This window comes from Accipiter gentilis, chromosome 4 (assembly GCF_929443795.1).
Source record: "Accipiter gentilis chromosome 4, bAccGen1.1, whole genome shotgun sequence".
NCBI lineage: Eukaryota > Metazoa > Chordata > Aves > Accipitriformes > Accipitridae > Astur > Astur gentilis.
In genome coordinates, this window is record NC_064883.1 from 37,887,499 (window position 1) to 37,906,170 (window position 18,672).

An 18,672-nucleotide genomic window follows, 5' to 3' on the forward strand; every position below is an offset into this window, starting at 1 on the left:
CCTTGAATATCCCAGAGCGTTTGTGAACCTAGACTAAATTGAAGAGCAGAGCTAATGCAGGATGAAGGCACACAAGCTGCCGATCATTATCTACTGGGGAGCTAACATTAAGTCAACACACAGCAACAACCTCTTGCTCGGCTTTTTGGTTTTGGCTTTTGACTAGCTGATGGATCCTTTTCTGCGCATTTCTCATCAACATGCTTGTGCGCACCTGATAAATAAAAAGGGGTCTCCAAGCTGCTTGTAACCCGGCTTCTATCTTGTTCTTCCACCTCATCACTATTGTAATGATAGGCATATTTGGGGGAACTGGCAGGTTTGTGAGACTTCAGCAGGCGAGGGTTGGTCGGCTGGCAAGGCAGGGCGTGTTGTCCTCTCCGTCTGCACTCCTCGGCAAAGGCTTCTTCATCTGCCTCACCTGAAAAAGCAAAGAGTGCAAGAAAAGTGAGCTGCACCCAGAATGCTTAAGTTTAGCCTGAAGAAAAAAAAAAAAAAGAAAAAAAAAAAATCTCAAAACTGGGCTGGAAATTGGGTGTCACACAACTACTGCCTTGGCTGTGGTTAGCTCACAGATAGTCCTGCCTATCTGCCAGATCAGGGAGTGTCTGGAGCAGAAAGCTCCTTCAATGGCCTCTCACCACACTGAAGCCACCCGAAAAAAGTCAGCTAGATATGACAGCTCTGGGGCCACTGTTTCCTTTTTCCCAAAAGGCAGGGCTGAGCACATGGCCCTGGACGATGCTTCTGTCCTGTGCAGAGCACGTCGTCTCATCCCACCTCACCCGGACTGTCTGCCTAGGAAGGGTCGGCCCTGCTCAAGGGAAAACTATAGGGAAAGGAGGGAGAAACACCCACACGGGCTACAGGGACGGTGGGAGAAAAACAAAGCTAACGTGGGTTCAGAGGGTCGGGACATTGGACATCCACAGCTGGTAGGATGGTAAAGAAGTGTGAAGGATCACATGAAGATGGGAAATTGGGTTGAAGATGTAAAAGGTAAGCACAGTGCAGGGGGCAAGGCAGGCACGCGCAGCAAAGGCGAATGAACGCAATGGAAATAAAAACCCAATGTTTGCAAAAATTAGTATGAAAGATGAGGTACTCCAGTCACACTCATGCTGTTTTGCAGATGACACTTTCCTTTGCTGCAGAAACTGTAACAGTACCAATGCTGTAAAGTTGCGAAAACTACCGTAACACAAAAAAAACAAAAAAAACCAGCAAAACCACACATCGAAAAGGAAACAGTAAGATAAATAAAAAAGCCAAAGACATTCAACAGAGAAAATAATAAGGAAAAAAAAAAAGAGTGAGAAGAAAGGTGTGTACCACCTCTCAAAGGCTTTTTAAAGTTTCATTAATTCAATTACTTAAGTACTTTTAATAGATCTGATGAAATATGGCGTCATTTTATTTGCATCAAAAGTGGTGTGTCACATTCTGGAAGTTTTTCCTGGGATGTGCCCGGCATCAGCTGCTTAGGGAGGAGTGTGCGCTCTCAGCTAATGCGTGTGCTCTTACTTCATAGCTGGAAAATGCTTTGAAGATGGAAAAAGCACCACGTATGCAGTAAGGAACAAGAGCAGTAATACCCACTTCGTTGTGTGCACCAAACCACAGACACTTTCAAACAAAACAGGTTGCATTGTCTTTACCTTGTAATCGTACATAGGGAGATGCTTCTGAGGGCATGAGAAAAAGGAGGCAAGGTATGTTTAAAAAGTCATTTCACAGTGCAATGCGGCACCCGAGGCCTCACAGGAGAAGAGGACTCCAAGACGTGCCTCACATCACCCCGCCACACGTTTAAGCACCTGATGTGCATGAATATTTTGCAGAGGACCCTCTTCCCTGGGTGATTAAATGCTCATTCCCCACCCCCCCTCCCAGCACTCGTGCTTTTTTACCCTGGAGTCTCCTGCACTTCCAAAGGCACAAGCAAACAAGACAAAAACACGAGTGATGATAACACCAAGGATTTCCGCATTTAGACGCTGCCTGTCTGCATCCCACCAACATAAAACTCTGCGTGTGTGGTTCTCCTTGCAGTAGGAGAGGGCTGGCGGGATGGCTTTTTTCCCCTCTCATGGGGCACAGTGCTTCAGCTACGAGAGGCGGGTGGGCAAGGAAAAGCTCAGAAAACACCAGATGCAGAATTGCCAGCATTTCCCATAAGAGGCCATGGGATTTTACACACTATACAAACAGCACTGAAGCATGTATCCATCTGATGATACCAGGTCTATGAAGATGAAGCCTATAAAATTCCAGGAGTTAAAAAAAAGAGCATAGGAAACCCATGTACACCAGTTGCACATACACAAACCAGTCAAGAGTGTTCACTTCCTAACAAATTATAGTGCACCAGAAATAGATCTCTCCCCTCCCATGGAAACACAAACTGCATGGCTTTCTTTTTGATGTGCAAAGTCTTGCTTTGATGCATGTTTAAAATTCATATTGCTAAGCAGATGCAGGAACGAGAAATGTGATGAGGCTGTTCTCGAAGCTCTGTGTGCGTGTGTGCATCGCAGAGACACCCCGATCAGACACACTAACACTTAACGCAGTTAAATATTAAACCAGATGCTTTACACGCACCCCATCAACTAACTCCAACCTACACTAGAGATCAATCTCGCCACCTTTACTCCCATTCCGCTGGTGTGAAAGGCACGGTTTAACACTGGAAGAATTCAAAATAACCTTGCCCCTCCCTGGTGCCGTACCCGCGGCACCGTTGCGTGCTGGCCCTCTTGCACCCTGACGCGTCCTAGTTCTGCCGTTTGCTGGGAACGCTCCTGCAGAGCTCCCTCGCTCTGGGAGCTGAGCTGTGCCACCGGCCCCACAACACTGAGCACCTAACAAAGTCGCAGAAAGATCTTCCTGCAAGCACTCGCTGCTCGAGTCCAACTTAAAACATAAAAATGCAAAGGACATTCCGTACTCCAGACTTTTCCATTAAATCAACTGCAATCTAGAGACGAGGCAGGAGAGCTTGTCCTGCTTTATCAAATCCCGTGAGAGCTGCTCTCCAGAGCAGGTTTTAGCCTTCAAGTCCTGACAGTATGAGCACAGACTCTGGAAAACAATGGTACCTGCCTGTACGCACCTCCTGTGTGTTTTGGGACAAGTCCTTATAACTATGCCACTTTTCATCTACGAAAAGTCACAATACGCCTTCTCCAAGGCTTTGCCTGCGGTGTTCTCCACCTGCAGCTCTTCTGCAAATGGCCCAGAGCAAGGACTGTCCCCTCCTCCAGCAGGGTTCACAGTTCAATTGCTCCATGAAAGATGATACACCAAGAAAAAAAAAACACACCACCACAAACAGATAATTCCTGTAACGCAGATTTCTCTTTCCTTCAAAAACAATCCAAAACTAACCCCCAAAGCTGGACCTTGCACCGCACCATCGCATCGGCTGAGGGTGCTGCACCAGCCCAGCGAACAGAGAAGAGCCCTGGCTGTGCTGGGTGCTCTCCCAGCACCAGTCTGAGATGCAGGACCGGGCTTCTCCTGCTTGGGTTTTAGCTGTGCAACACAGCTACAGCTGAAGCACAAGGAAAGGGCACGTGGCTGAGGGTGGGAATCGGAATGAAACACTTAGGGACCATCCACTGAGATAGAAATGGTGAAGGGGCTGTTTGCAAATTTGTTCAAACACACCGCTTGGCCCCAAAGAGGTGGCAAGCTATGCTAAAACCTAGAGCACAACTCCTCAGTATTGGACTCGGGGAACCAACATCCCTTTGGAAGTTTGTCTTCAGCCTTTCCTCATAAGCTCCCTAAATTGCTGTCATCAAGGATTTGTAATTAGCATTTTTTGCTAAGCTGAGCTAACCTGTGTTATACTGCAAGAAAACTCCCTCTTCAGCTGCCATCAGCATTACTTTTCTATTTGGGGTGAAAGCATCAGCACACCAGAGGGGCTGCATCTGCATGCCACAAAACATAATACAGTGGCAACTGAAGTCAAATACTGTATTTACTTTGATTAGACTACAAAATTACCCAGTTTTCCTCCAGAATAATTTGTGTTTCCTATCTCTGGGCTGCCAGCGCCTGTCCCCATCTGTCCTTCGCCCTATGGCAAAGCCCTGGGGGGATGCAGAGCTGCTCCCCACCACTACACAGCAGCACATTTTGCAGCTAAATCATAGAAACATAGAATGGTTTGGGTTGGAAAGGACCTTAAAGATCATCTAGTTCCAACCCCCCCCCTGCAATGAGCAGGGACACCTTCCACTAGATCAGTTTGCTCGGAGCCCCATCCAGCCTGACCATGAATGTTTCCAGGGACGGGGCATCTACCACCTCTCTGGGGAACCTGTTCCAGTGTTTCACCAACCTCTGCATAAAAAGTTTCTTCCTTGTATCTAGTCTGAATCTACCTTCTTTTAGTTTAAAACCACTACCCCTTCTCCTATCATTACAGGACCTACTAAAAGTCTGTCTCCACCTTCCTTATATGTCCCCTTTAAGTACTGAAAAGATTAAATCCATCTCAATCACCCAGAGTAATTCAGTTTTCCATCTCCCCCTGAAATAAAGACAAGTTTTACTTCAACAAAAAGACCCCCCCAAAATGGTCCAAAATTTTTCCCCTTTCTGAGGTGCACGAAAGCAGGATGACACCACAGATTAGTTAAATGCTGTAAAATCACATCAGCCGTGATTCAAATATTGAATTATCTACGGCACTGTGCACGGTATGAGCCTCCAAATCTTTGATTACCTATCTTTAATACAACTTGCAAAGCAAAACTGAAGTGTCATTTGCATCAACTATTTTCTCTTGTTCTACATTTTTAAGCGTATTTGAAACATTTGAGCCAGACTCTGAATAAAGCTAGCTGTACCAATTGCAAATATGAGACTTGAAAAGAATTTACTCTGGGAAAGGTCAGCCACACAGGGCATCACCACCAAAAAGCATTTCAACAGGGCTGGAGCTTTGTCAGCGGTGATGTTTGTCCTGGAAAAGGCTTTTAGGAACACTAGTTGTACGGAGAGGGAGTCCATAGCTGAGTTCAGAGCTGGAATATCCACTTGAGAAGCAACTTTCAGGGGTGCTCCGGCTTTAAACAGCCCTTGGTTCCCCCCACGGCTCCTCCGTGCCACCTCCCCTGCCTCCAAGCCAGCACACCCACACAAGAGCCTGGGCAGCCGCGCCGTGAACCCAAGCAGGGGACTGACCCGGGTTAAAAATAACACTCTTTTTGCAAGCTTATTTTTAACCCAGCTCAGTGCCAGGATCCAGCTCATGATGCAGCTGCCCCAGCTGGGGCAGGGAAGGGAGCAATTATTGGGGGCTGCTGGAAGCAGCATCCCAATTAGTGTTAAGCAAAAGGTCTTATTCTACTAATGCAAATAATAATTAAAAACCTTGCAGTTATTTCACTTGCAAAACCAGTCTGGAGAAGTTACATTTCCAGGGGTTAATTCTGAAAATGAGGGATTCAGCATTACTACTAACATTTAGAAACAATAATTAAATCTTGGTTTTCTGGTGCACCAGGTTCTCCCAAATGAAAAGCAGCTTCTGGGGAAAAAGAAATCAAACACGAGCTGTAGCATCCTAAAAAGTTGCATTAGGACCAAAACCTGCGTTCTGCTCCAAGCGAGAAGGGCTGAAAAATTCTCTCTCATAGCAAAGTGCTGCTGTATGAAAGGGGAAAATATGGATCTTTTAACCTGTAATTAACCAGTAGAGGGCAATATTGCCTATCGTGAGGGGCAACGTTATCGGGAAAGTCACTGCCAACTTGTATTTATTCGGTAATACATCGATTTTATATGTCTAAGGCAAACGGCGAGTACAATTCTTGGACTAGGTGGGCACTTCGGGGAAGCTGCCAGCTACCCCAAGGGGTCCATGGAAAATGGAGATAACACACAGGAATAAAACCACTAAGGCCGGGGATATTCCAGGTGAGGTGGGACAGGTTAAGTCATGGAGCATTTCACAGAACAGCAGCCCTGCAGGGGCTAGGATTATTATTTTGCATTACATTTAAGCATACGTCCTGGAGTTGAACTGAAATCCTACCAGGAGCCAGCAGTAATTAATGGCAAGGTAGTAATTAACAGAAACATGCCAAACAAACCAGGGTAAACATCCTGAGGATATCGAACCACTGATTTACATTTACCATGTCACCTCCCGCGCAAGAGGAAGCGGAGCGTTTGTGTCTCCCACATGACAGCCCTACTGCTTGCATGCTATTTTCTTACACACCTAACCAAGAAAAAAAAAAACTATAATCAGGATTTCCCCCTGTATTAAGAGACAAAAAGTAGGCACACCGGTTTGCTTAGTCCAAAGGAAGACTTCCCTGAGGCCGCGAACACCTCACGGCCCTTCCTGTAACCGGCATCAGAAGATGCAGCTGGTGAGGGATACCTGGCGTTACCTAAGGACACAAGCTGGCTCCGAGCTAAAGCTCCAGCGAGCTGGTTGTGCAAGGATGGCTTGCAGGAAGCTTACTTCGTTCAAATCTTCCTTGAATGATGGCCAGCAAAATGTCTTTCTAATACTTTAAGAGACGGTGTATTTTCTGAAGCTCAGAGCAGGACAGCGTAACGCTGCTTCTAGAGAAGACTCAACTGGAAGTCTGATGTTAGTCTGAGCTGCTACCGATGCTGACTGACAACAAAACAAGTGTGCAAAAGAAAAAAAGTTTTGCTTGACTTTTTCCCCCTCCTATTACAAGGGCTTGGAATTTACCCTGCGCCTACGGAGGGCACTGGGGTTTCTGATGATTCAACTACATCCGCTGCTGCCAGAGAGAGCTGAGCTGTGACTGAAGGCGCAACCCAAAGAAGAAGAAAAAAAAAAAAACAAAACCCCCCCAAAACCCCCAAACATTTAAATACACTTATTTGAAGTCGATAGCACTACAATCTTTGTAATCTGTTGGTAAGTGTTTTGTACTGATAAACTTCTCTGCTGTTAAAGCAGCTCTGGTATTAATATTTTCCTTAGCAGAAGATACCAGGGTTCTTCTGAGACTCAAGTCCAACATTTGCTGGGAAGTCTCACACTTTAGAGGAGCCCGTTGGAGCTGAGAACTTACTTAATGGAAATGACCTGTCTACAGGCCTGGATTACCCTGGGCTGAAAAATTCCTGGAGATTAACTGGTTCTTTTGTTTCTTCTCTTGAAAGCTCCATATCTAATGTATTATAGTACAGAGAAACATCAGGAGACCGAGTAACTCTACTAAAACCTAGAGGTGGTATAATTTGGGGGACCAAACTTGAAAGTTGTTTTCAGAAAGTTGCCAAATCATCATAGTTTCCTTTAATTTCTGTTGGGAGTGACGGATGCTCATTGTAAAACACCAAGCCCAGGGTATTTTCCAAAATTGCATGTGCGCGCACACACACACACCCTCCCCTCCTGAAACTGTAGGCAACACACTCAGCCAAGAAAATACTCCCTCACCATTACTAGAGGCTATGATGAGCAAATTCTTCTGATGAATTGTTCTTAAACTTGTTTCTAAATGCCAGGAAACACTAATACAGCAACTCTTAACAGCAGGAGTTATAAAAACCACTTTCAGCCTGTGCTCTCTCGGGTTTGTCAGACTCGACAGAAACTAAAATTTGCATCAAGTCCTCTTTGGAAAATGTCACTGTCTGACAGTGACGGCCTCTAAAAAACTCTCTCTTGCTATTTGATGTGACGCTTATGAGAAAAAAGCAGCCATTTTAAAATCTACTGATAAAAAAAAATGCAAGTAGTCTTGAAAGCCAAAAGAGCCTGAAATCACTCAGAAACTATCTCGGGAATGCCGGAGCAGCTGCCCCATCTGCACCGTTGCTTCCACAGGCAGAGCTTTTGTAAACCATAAAGGGAGTTTATGTCAACACTGAAGTTTATCAGCTGCAGCACAGGATGAAGGACGACATTTTGAGTCATCTAACACACATCAGTGGCTTTCACCAATTATTGGCAATCATTTTTCTTCCAGAGCGACTGCACATTCCTCAGTGCTAGCGAGAGCACGAGGACATTCAGGGCGTCCTCTGGTGCAGCAAACTGGCGTCTGAGACATCCCTCCTGCAAAATGCTAGGAAATATTTAGTCGAAGTGGTGCCCGGAGTGCTGAGCGACAGAAACTAAAGACGTCACCGGCTCTCGGTCTGCACCCTCCGCAGAAACCTGCTGCAACGTCCCACCTCATCCTGCCCCGTCTCACCCTGCGCTGGCTCCGACCGCACAGCTCGCCCGTCGCCAACATCACCGCGCTCAGACACACATTATGTCTCCCTGCTCCAACTCAAAACCTTGGATTAAGTTCGTAACTTGGGGGATTTGGGCCGGGCTTTCCCAGGCCAGGACTAGCACTGTTTTTTCCTCTGCCGTGGGAGCCGGGCATTTCCTGCAACGAGGGGGAAAAAAACCCACAAGTGGCAGGAGACAGCAGGGAGGTGGTGGCGAAGTCCTGGGAAGTGATGGAAAAACAACAGGGGTGGGATTTGGGAAAAAGGACAGAGACTGGCGGAGTGACTCTCGCAGTGCTATTTCTGTCCTGGGGGAGCCATGGCTGCAGCACGTCCAGTATCCAGTAAAGGGCAGGGCTCAGTACTTTTTGCTCAACGCATATAGCAATCCTCTGCCCATCTGGCTTCAAAAGCTGGCAATGGACTTGCTCTTTTTATTTTTGCCCTCGTATCCAGCTGCTCCGGTGCCAGCTCACACTGTTCCTACCCAGCCCGTACCCCTGCGGCGCAGGGCAGGGGCAGGGAAAGCCCCACGCCGGCTCTGCTCACCCTCCCCGCCCCGCAGCAGCTCCCTTCGAAAGCTCAGCCTTTTGATTTTCTTCTTTTATTTTTAGCCACCTGGATTTTACCTACCACCCCCGTACACGCCCAAGAACCCCATTCTATCCTGTGTTTAGCCCAGCATGTACCAACACAAATCCTGCATTCCCAGAACACCGAGCTACTCAAGACAACGATGTTTCGCCACCAAGATACCCCAATCCGCAACAAATAGGGAAAATCAAATGAATACACACCATACGCTAACTGCAGCGGCGCTGCCAAGGGGTGCTTTGGAAGGAAGTGTCATCACGCTGTTCCCGAGTGGCTAACGGGGATCGATGGCTAAAGCCACTCCTGTTTGACCATATCGGCTGGCACCAAGCTCTGCTGCCTGACTATAGGTAGGGCAGTTGCTGAGAGCGCCTGGATTTACCTCCTCGCTGTCAAAACTTACTCACTGAAAGATCTTTTAAAGCCCAATGAATGGCCCTACATTAAATTTGAGGCCAGAGAGAAGTGCAGGCTGAGCACTTCCAGGCTTTTGCAGTTATTTTGCTTCTGTCGAAGCACGCCAGGGCATCCATATAGATTATGCCAACTGCTCTCATCTTAAAAATCTGGGATGTAGGAAATGCAAATAGCAGGAGGTAACACAAATCCCCATGTTTCCAGCAAGCAGAGAGATGACCCCATTTGCATGCTGCTCAAAGTGAATTTTATTAATTTTAAAAGACTTTATCACACAGCGGTCTTTTATTCATTTCTGCATGAATTCTGAAAGGAAGCAAAGAATGAGGAATGAGCTTCACAGCTTGACATATATAAATACAAATTAGCAAGATTTCAAGCTCAGAGTTTGAACAAATGGACCCGACTTTTAAACAGCAATTGAGATTACTTAAAAGATGATGCTTTCTACGCTTTTCAGGGTCATGTCACATCTCTATCATGGTTTCCTGCAAGTCACGTTGCACGCCACTACGTTGCAGTGCTGCCTACCAGACCCCTTTAAAAAGTTGCACCAGGGGCTCCTGCTTTTGGGGCTTCTTCCCCCAACACACTCCCTACGCAACAGGTAGGTGAGATGGGGCTCAGATCACTGTAGCTGCCTCCCTCTTACATGGCCTCTCTTCCTCCAGAATTGGTATCACCAACATCAAAATACTTGACTGGGTTCAATATTCAGAGCTTTTTTTCACCTCGCCTATATTTCAACCTCAGGGAAAAATCCCTGCAGGTTTCACCTCTACCATGAGGAAGCCTCGCAGCTCGCGTTTCACTTTGAAATTCAATTTGAAGTGCAAACCAAAATCCTACTGAGGAAAAAAAAAAAAAAAAAAAAAGCACAATGCAACTGAATACTCACTACTAGAGGAAAACAAACAAATAAACAAAAAATCCACTGCGCAACTACATGCGGCCCGACCAGGTCCTCCACTGCATACCCGGACACGAGTGCCTTCCACCAGCGTCTCCTCTCTCCTTGTGCCCGAGCAGAGCCCCGCGGACCTTTGCACCTCTCGCACTTGTGCTCCAGAACCTCCCAGCGCCAGACAAAACAGCCCCTTCGCTGCCCCAAAGACAAAACTTTGCTTCTTGCCTTCAACCCTCCTAGGAGTTACCACCACCAAGTCAAGCAAAATTGGCTTCTAATTAGAAAACTCCTCAGGTAGCAAGCAGAGGAAAAGTGCTCTTCCATTTTCGCAATGAACAGATCTTTGTAACTCTCAAAACCCAACAAGTTGAAGTATCAAGATGTCATCTTACATTTCCATTAGTGGCCCTCACTAAAAGGAGCAGCCCAGAGCAGTTCTGAGCAAGCCCTAATTTGCAAATTACAGTTTTGTTACATATTTTTTCCATTGATTATCAGCTTTAAATGAGTCTTCAAAACCTTAATGTACAGCAAATCCAGATTACCGTAAGAGAAAAAGATTACATATAAAGCAAAAAGCCATGCAGTTAAATTTAAAAAGAAAAGAATCTTATGAGTGACTGCACAAAAATGTGATGAATGACTTCCCCAGCTGTTTTGTCAACACTTCCATAGTAATTTGGCAAAAGCACAAAATCACCAAGTTTGTATTTTCATCAAATGGCTATTAGCGCTGTTGAAATCTCACAGACACAAGACAGTAAGAGCAAGCTCCACATTTTATACCGCACTGTCTGTGCTCAGTTTGTAAGCTCTCATCTTTTCAGGTTTATCGTTTGAAAAATATTCTCCCTTCTACCCTGAGCCTTAAATACGACACTGAGGGTTTCACATACTAATTACAAAAAAAAGAAGAGATACCCACCCTCTCCAATTATACCCCCGCAACGTGTCATTCATTCTTCATCTGTCCCTGCATTACTAGGACTAGGGCCAGCAAATCCCAGCTCCCAGTGCCTGCACACATCCCTGATTTACAGAGCTCCAAAGACCATCATCTTTTAATTGACCCTGAAAATGACATGAGCTCACAGTAACAGCACATCTCTTCTGACAGCTCAATAGGTTTCAAAATGTTTTATGAACCTTCACCACAAAACCTAATCCTATTTTTGACATCTTCCTGACAAGAGCACTAAGCCATTAGTTGGCATCCAGTTCGATAATATTGACTACACTAATGAGAAGTCTGAATTTAAAAAAATAGTGTTACAAGTTGACGTTCAATACTAATTTTGACTAAATACTGTATTTAATTAGGAACCTATACATTGGCCTTAGAGGGGCCATAACTCCAAGCTGCACCACTTTTTGCTGTTGGCATCTCTGATCCATCAGGGAACTGTCAAAGTTTCCAAACAATCTTTCTTTCCCACCCATAGTCAAGCTCTTCAGCCTGTGCCATAAAACCCACTATAGGTTAGGAATAAAAGTAATTTTTAAAATCCAAGACCTATCAATAACTAAATGTTTATACATGCAAACATACACACACACACATACATACATATATTTACACACACAAAAAGAAATTGTTCCATGTATAACTGCTCTAACTGAAGTTCTGACCACAATAACCAATAAATGGAAAGCACAGAAATTAAAATTTTCTCTGTTAAAAAAACCACCAAACCAGAAACATGACTGCCATCCAACAACAACAATACTTACAATTACCTTTTGTGCCTGGGAACAGTATTGTCAGTCAGTTTATAGGCCCCCTCTGCGGAGATCCAGTAGGAACAGGGAACGTTTTACCAAGAGAGCTTTGCGAGTTTTGGAAACAGAAGGAGAGTTCAGTGACGTTAGTACCTGCTTGGTGTACCCGATATGGCCACGCATCTCCTGGGAAGGTCACCCCAGAGCTGCCCATGCCCAGAGCGATGGCTGTTCCCATCCTATTGTGTTGCCGCAGCGGCACCATCCCACCTTCTCCTCTTTTAACACACCTCCGAGATCGATGGGACGAAGCACCGAAGACAGCAACAGCCAGATCCAACCACAATCTCTGGGGCCAAAGCAAAAGAGGGGGACACCAGAATTTAAGAGCTACCACAAAGGCACAGAAATTGGAGAGTGCCACATTCCAGAACGGAACAAAAGAGCACCTGAACGCCCACCGGCTCTCGTTGGAGAGGTGGATGTGTCCGTGGAAGGGATGCACCCACCGAAACTGCACGCCAGGACAACTCAACACCTGAAGTTACCATCACGAGCTTCTGCTCAAAATCACCTGGCGTATGCACATACCTGCATCTCCTGTAATTCTGTACTGCCAGTGAAAGCTCTTCCAAATATTTAAGTGAGTATTTGTCAGTGGACTCTTTAGACCATGGTATAAATATTTGAAAAACTTTAAAAACAAATCATCAAAACTGCAGAAGTTAGAACTGTTTAACTACAAAGACAATTTTGTACTACCAGCAGCCCAAAGTGCAGGATCCAGCAAAGCTACTCCACCTCCCCCTCGAACACCAGCAATCTCAAAATCTTCTCAGAAACACTGCCAAGAGTTTTACTAAGTTTGAAGACGTCAAACTTCATTTACGCTACAGCATTTCTCCTCGGCCTTGTAAGATCATTATTGCTCCCTTTGCAGGGTTGAAGATGTCCTGCAGTCAGCAAAGTGATATCGAAAGGAAACCTAGAACAGACGCACAACAGATAAGACTGACATTCACCTACATTTGTTATCATGCAAGTCAGCGACTGACGCAAAAAATCTCAGACTTTGCACTTTTGAGAACACTTCATCACTTTCCAATTAAAATTCTGACTTTGCCTGAACTGCCGGTATTGGATACTGCCTGGTATCTCTGCAGAAACAATCTCCTTTTACAGTAATTTTAAAAAATACTGAATAAAAGAATTAACAACTGTTTTTCTAAAGAAGTTGCTTACTCAAGACTGAATATTGGACTGGACACAAAATTACAGCTTCACCTTCCAGGAGGTAGAATCTGTTTGCAAAAGCCTTCAAAGCACTGTATTTCTATTGAGAAGATAAACTGATAAATAAAACCATGCTGTTGTAGCACTAATATACTGGACATTGATGACAGTTCAGCCAGGACCTCAGAGTGTCCATCTCTATCACAATTTCAACTGAAAATTTGGAGGGCCTGCATTTTAAGGGAAGATTAGCCAGAACTGTCACAAAATAGAGAACTGGAGAGGCACTGACCTCTCTTAGCAATATACTTTCTAACCTACATTAATGCTGCACTTTCAAGTTGCTAGCTTAGCTCTGGGCCGCTTACAGGTCCATAGTCAACACCAGAGACACCGAAAATTTGGGGAACTTTGCCACCACACCCAGAAAACACAATAGCGAGCCCAATCTGGAGCCTGGTGTGAACGAAGCGTCGGCTTTTTGTTTCAGGAGAAGCTGGGAGGTGTAAGGAAAACCACCACCCCCACCACCCCCAAACAGCTCTCAAAAAAAAAAAGCTTTCCTCTATTGGAAACTATTCTGCAAGAAGCACCTCCCCTGCAACAGAGCACACGGCACGGCCATGCACTCGGCTTCGTGATTTATTCTACGAGAAGAGCTACCAGGGATGTAGTCATCTCCTCCTATAAACATTTTGGAAGCAAAGCACACATGTGATCTCAGAGCAAGTGCTAGAGGAGAGGGAAGAGTGGAAACCACATAAGAGTAATCAATTACTCTTATGTTCTTGTTTTTGTTCATCAAGAAGAACAGGGAGGCTCAAACACCTGCGTCTTCTTGGAAAAATGTTTTATTTCCCTGAGCTGAGCTTCTTGTTTTAAGGAGCGATTTCAAGAAGCATCTTCTCCATTATTCACTGCATTAAAAAGCACTTAAAATTCACCTTCTGTTCTATGACACTTTTCAAGTCAGAGTTATAGATGTTAATAAAGAAATTATTAATGGCTACAAAACTGCTATAGGAAGGATTCAGGACAAATTACTCAACTTTCTTTTAACCTTTCAAACAGGACTATCTTCCAATTCTTTTGGGCTAATGCTTTCAAGATGGATGAAAAGTCAGTCCAGTGTTTCAGAAATACTTTGGAAATTATTTATGCAGCCCCCCTTGCAACAGATATTGCAAGTTATATACCATATAGTAGTAGCTGGCATTGATATAACACCTCAAAAACATGAATATGCACAGAAAAGTATGCATAAATTGTCTTTTTACTTAACAGTGGTAAAAATAATCATCTACTTGGTCATTTTCTACCCGATTCTCTAGAGAAATTGTTGTGTTTCGCCTAAGAACACCTGGTGATATCTCTTCCAGCAATGGTAACAGGGGACTTCAGCTGTACAGCAAAGAGAATTGCATTTCTGAACTCTGAAATAGGTTCCACGTGGGATGCGACTCAAAAACTTTGAAGCTCCTTGGATAAAATGGATACAATTATTTTGCTTTGAAAAGTTACAGCTCTAATACATTTAAAAATAACTAGCTTTGAAGTGGCTTACTGTTAATGAACAGTCAACACATACAAGGTTTACACTGGGTGTAGACTTTGCCAACTACAGAAAGATTTCTGTCCGAGGCTTCTTTCAAGCCAGAAAAGGGCAGAGCAGTACAGCACATACGCTTGTTTGCTTTTCTATTAACAAGTTTCCTTGTCACTACAGCTGTCTGTGTCCACACCAGTGAAGCTGTATTCCCTGACTCTGCTGTGAGGCGAAAGCCTCACAGTTTTTATTATTTGTACAGAAAGGAGACTGCACAAAAGCTATCTTAAGGGCTGAATATTTAGTTCTCAAAATATGGTTAATTTGACCACAGAAGAACTAAGACTTAGTTCTGGAGTTCCAACACTCTCCAAGCAGGATACCTTGCCCAGAAAATTAGGAAGGACTTTAGAGATACCAAGACTTTGCCACACAAGAGTTTACGTTTGGTTGTTGTATGACCCAAATGCTGCTGAGTTATAATTCCAGGAATTTGCCTTTCCTCAAGCTTCTCTTAGAAATAAACTTGCTTAACAAATGCAGCTCTGCATATACACAAAACCCAAATCAGCATCTACAGAGATTTTTTTCACACACATAGTTGTGTAGGAGACTCTGCTCCGGCTGTTCCCTGTAGAAATATTTTTTTCTGATGTATTCCAGTCTTAGGCATTTAGAGCACTACCACGGACAATCGAATTAACAAAAAGCCAGCTTTTTTCATCAGTCACTCAAAATTCAAAACACGCATACTGCTGTCCATATAAGATTTAACACACACTAAAAATAAAACCTTTACATCATTAAAACGTTGCCCACGCTTAAGAAAATTAATAGTTCATTCTGCCAAATAAAAGTTTGTCATAACATTACGTTCATTAACAAGAGCCCTTCTAATCTTCATCTCAAGAGCCGGAATTAAGGCTGTCTCAAGCTCTGCAGCCTGTTGTTGGTGAGAAGACAGGAGAGGCACAAGGGCTGACTGTAATGCAAATTCCAAACCCAGTTCTGTGGGACAGTCATCACAGCCCTCGCCCTGGTTCCTCCTCCTCACTAACCACCCCATTTGTCCACTACAATAAAGCAACTACTTACCTTAACAGATCCAGAACGTCTTCTGCCACTCGAAGTCCACTCTCGTGCACTACACATGCCAAACTGGATGCTTTAGGGCAATAGTCGTCAAGCAATAATATCTGCGCCCTAGATACACGCCTTGTCTCCTCTCTTCCAGCTACCCTGCTTCCCCGGCACCTCCCGACAGGCAGGGCAGCCTCCACACGGCCCCAACCATCCCTCAAATTCCTTCATCACAAAAGCATCCCCCAGTCTCAAAACCACAGTAAGAAAACATGTCACGTGCATTAATGTTAACACATCAGGAGAGGGAGAGAAGAAGCTAAGAAAGGCCTGAAGGAACACTGCGCCCTGTGTTGCATCTCGATCTGTGCCCCAGGTTCCTGAGTTTCTGTTACTTCTCTGTAAAGCCCAAACACTCACTTCTCACTAAACCCTATTTTTCAGAAAGCTGGTTTTTTAGGGCACTGAAAGCTGGACAAACTACTTCTCTTGGCAGGTTCTTCCAACAGTTAATCACCCATGCGTGCATGTTTATCTCCTTGTTTGAATTTGTCTAGCCTTATTCAAATGTTTATACCCTTCTTCCAAACAAGGCAACCTTTAATATGCACAGTTTTATCTTACTGGTGTACGCATTTTTTTTAGAATCAAACTGGAATTTGGCACACCATCCTCAGGCTGCAGAAGCACCTCCCTTGCCTGCGCTGGCAGGAACACAAGCCTTCACAGCAGCACAGAGCTTGGGCCGGCAGAGAACGGGCAAACACCCACCGCTTCTGCATTCACTGTGATAACTCGTGATCGTGTTTTCCTGATGAGAAACGCAAAGGCCAAATGAGGAAAAAAGTCCTTGAAATTTATGTCAACAGCACAAAACAGGCTGCGTTGGTCTCCTGCCTCTCCCTCACTGGTTTCATGCCCTGCAAGTTACACTGAGAAGCAACTTCGCACCTATCAAGGATGTTAAGATTTGCCTTTCTTCTTGGGGCTAAAACATCCAGTCACAGAAAAGACGAAGTAGCACTAGAGGTATTTAATGAAAGAAACATTTTGGTGGTTGTCCTAACTCAAAAGCTGAACCTCCCCAAGAGAAAAATCTTCCACCTCTTTGCATTCATTCAGGAGCTCAAAGACTGAGGGCAGGAGGTTTATGAACATTACTCATGCTTGCAGGCCGTACCAGATGCAGCCAAAGAGGTTTAAGTGAATTTCTAGCTCTCTAATGCTCTCCTGAACATCCAGCTCCCAGTTTGTATAGAAGAGGTGAATAACGCCCGTTCGTTATTGAAGTGCGGTACTTTTGGCGATAAGGACCCGACTGTATTTCCCCTAAGCACCCACTAGTAATAAATGTATACGTCGAGATTAGAAGACTAATTCTGGGAGGTGTCCGGGTGGCTACTTAACTGGGCATGTCCAAATAAAGTACCAGAGTGCTTTCTGATGAGAGGCAGTATTACTACAGAAAGCCTGGCCAAAGTCCTCTGAAGACGAAAGGCTTAGTCCTCCAACTCTGGCTAAGAGAGACTGGAGGAAAGACTGAGCCTCGGCCACGTGAGTTTTCTCCATCCTCCTCCAGAAATACTTTCATAGAGAAGTCCGAAGCAATTTTAAAACATCCATGGTCTAGCTCCCTTTGGAAGAAGAATGACAGAGACTGATACTCAGAATATGCCCTTTCACAAAAGCAAGACACAGTACTCTGTTGCCGAGTAAGACAAAATCGCAACAGGATGACAAATTTGCATTTCATTTCTGTGAAGAGTAAAACGCAGCCTCCAACTACATGCCTAGGAAAAAACTCTGCCAGAGGTGGCTATGGCGACCGTTATGCAAATGTGTGATAAATAAGTGAGTTAATCTTACTCCATATATCAGTTACAAAGATTAACACAGACACAGCACGTATTTCTGGAGAGAAACTGAGAGACTGCTGCATCTGCCCAGCTTCTCTACCAGATGTGTCAAAGCCTCTGCAGGCTTATGATTTTTTTTTCCAGGTAAACTCCCCTCCTGGACCACAATTCCTTCAAGCTTGTGACTGCAACTGAGAGAAGAATTCTGTTCCAGAGCTGCTCCTTTGCATCTTCAGCTGTGTTTAGTAACAACTTCAAGCAACTCCGTTACAGACGCAGCCAAAATAATTCTCTCTTCTGGCCATCAGGAATGTGTGTTTCACCATTTGAATTCTACGACCACTCACCCAGGCCGGATTCCTCTCCCATACTAGTAACTCATTCAAATAAATTTACAAATAAGAAACAATGCAGAAGATGTCACATTTTTTAACAGTCAATAAAAGGAGGAACTGAAGCCTTCTCAATGTACTATGTCATTTGTTGCATCACGTAAGAGACTAACATCCCTACTGTAGTCTTTACAAACTAGGTGTTAATATTGAATCTCTCTCAGAATTAAAATTCAGGTGTATGAACAATTCAGCTTTATTTTGACCGCTGGTAAACTAGCAGCTACAGGGGTTTTCTTCTACTTTTATGAAGTTCATTTGAAGCTGGCTGCATTGAAAAGAATAGCTGAAAGAGCTCTCATTTGTGATTCAGTATAAAGGATAAGTTATAGGGCAAAGCAAAGTTTTAAAGAGTTATTACTGTAAGCCTCTAAAAATCTATTTTCTTGATTGTCAATTTTAAGTCAAGCTCAAAAAGGATCTATTTTTAGTTATTTTAAAATGAACCCACTATCCTGCAAAAGCTAGCATTATTTAAAAAGCCAGAGAACTAAAGAGACAGTTCTACTTAATAGCATCCTTTTAATAAACTTTTTACTTATCTTCTGAATTAAATATACTTTAATCCCCACCATTACATTTCAAAGCTGACACCTTCTCAGGCAGAAGTCCTCAGCTTCCTTTATTTGGCAGATAATTAGCACTCAGGCCACCAGCACAATCTGCCTCACACCAGGACTTCATAGCTTT

The 18,672-nt window shown here is 44.3% G+C and overlaps 1 protein-coding gene across 4 annotated transcripts in view; it reads right to left on the bottom strand.

Annotated features, from left to right (window-relative positions):
* Positions 1–18,672, bottom strand: part of DNAJB6 (DnaJ heat shock protein family (Hsp40) member B6) — an 81,763-nt gene that overhangs the window by 23,436 nt on the left and 39,655 nt on the right. For 2 of the 4 annotated variants that reach the window (XM_049798265.1, XM_049798268.1), the window contains exons 9-10: positions 1,659–1,685; positions 215–421 (exon numbers count right to left, since the gene is read on the bottom strand). In XM_049798265.1, coding sequence (XP_049654222.1) covers positions 215–421; positions 1,659–1,685 — 234 coding nt within the window. The remainder of the gene's footprint in view (positions 1–214; positions 422–1,658; positions 1,686–18,672) is intronic. The other 2 variants (XM_049798267.1, XM_049798269.1) reach the window with 1 other exon arrangement.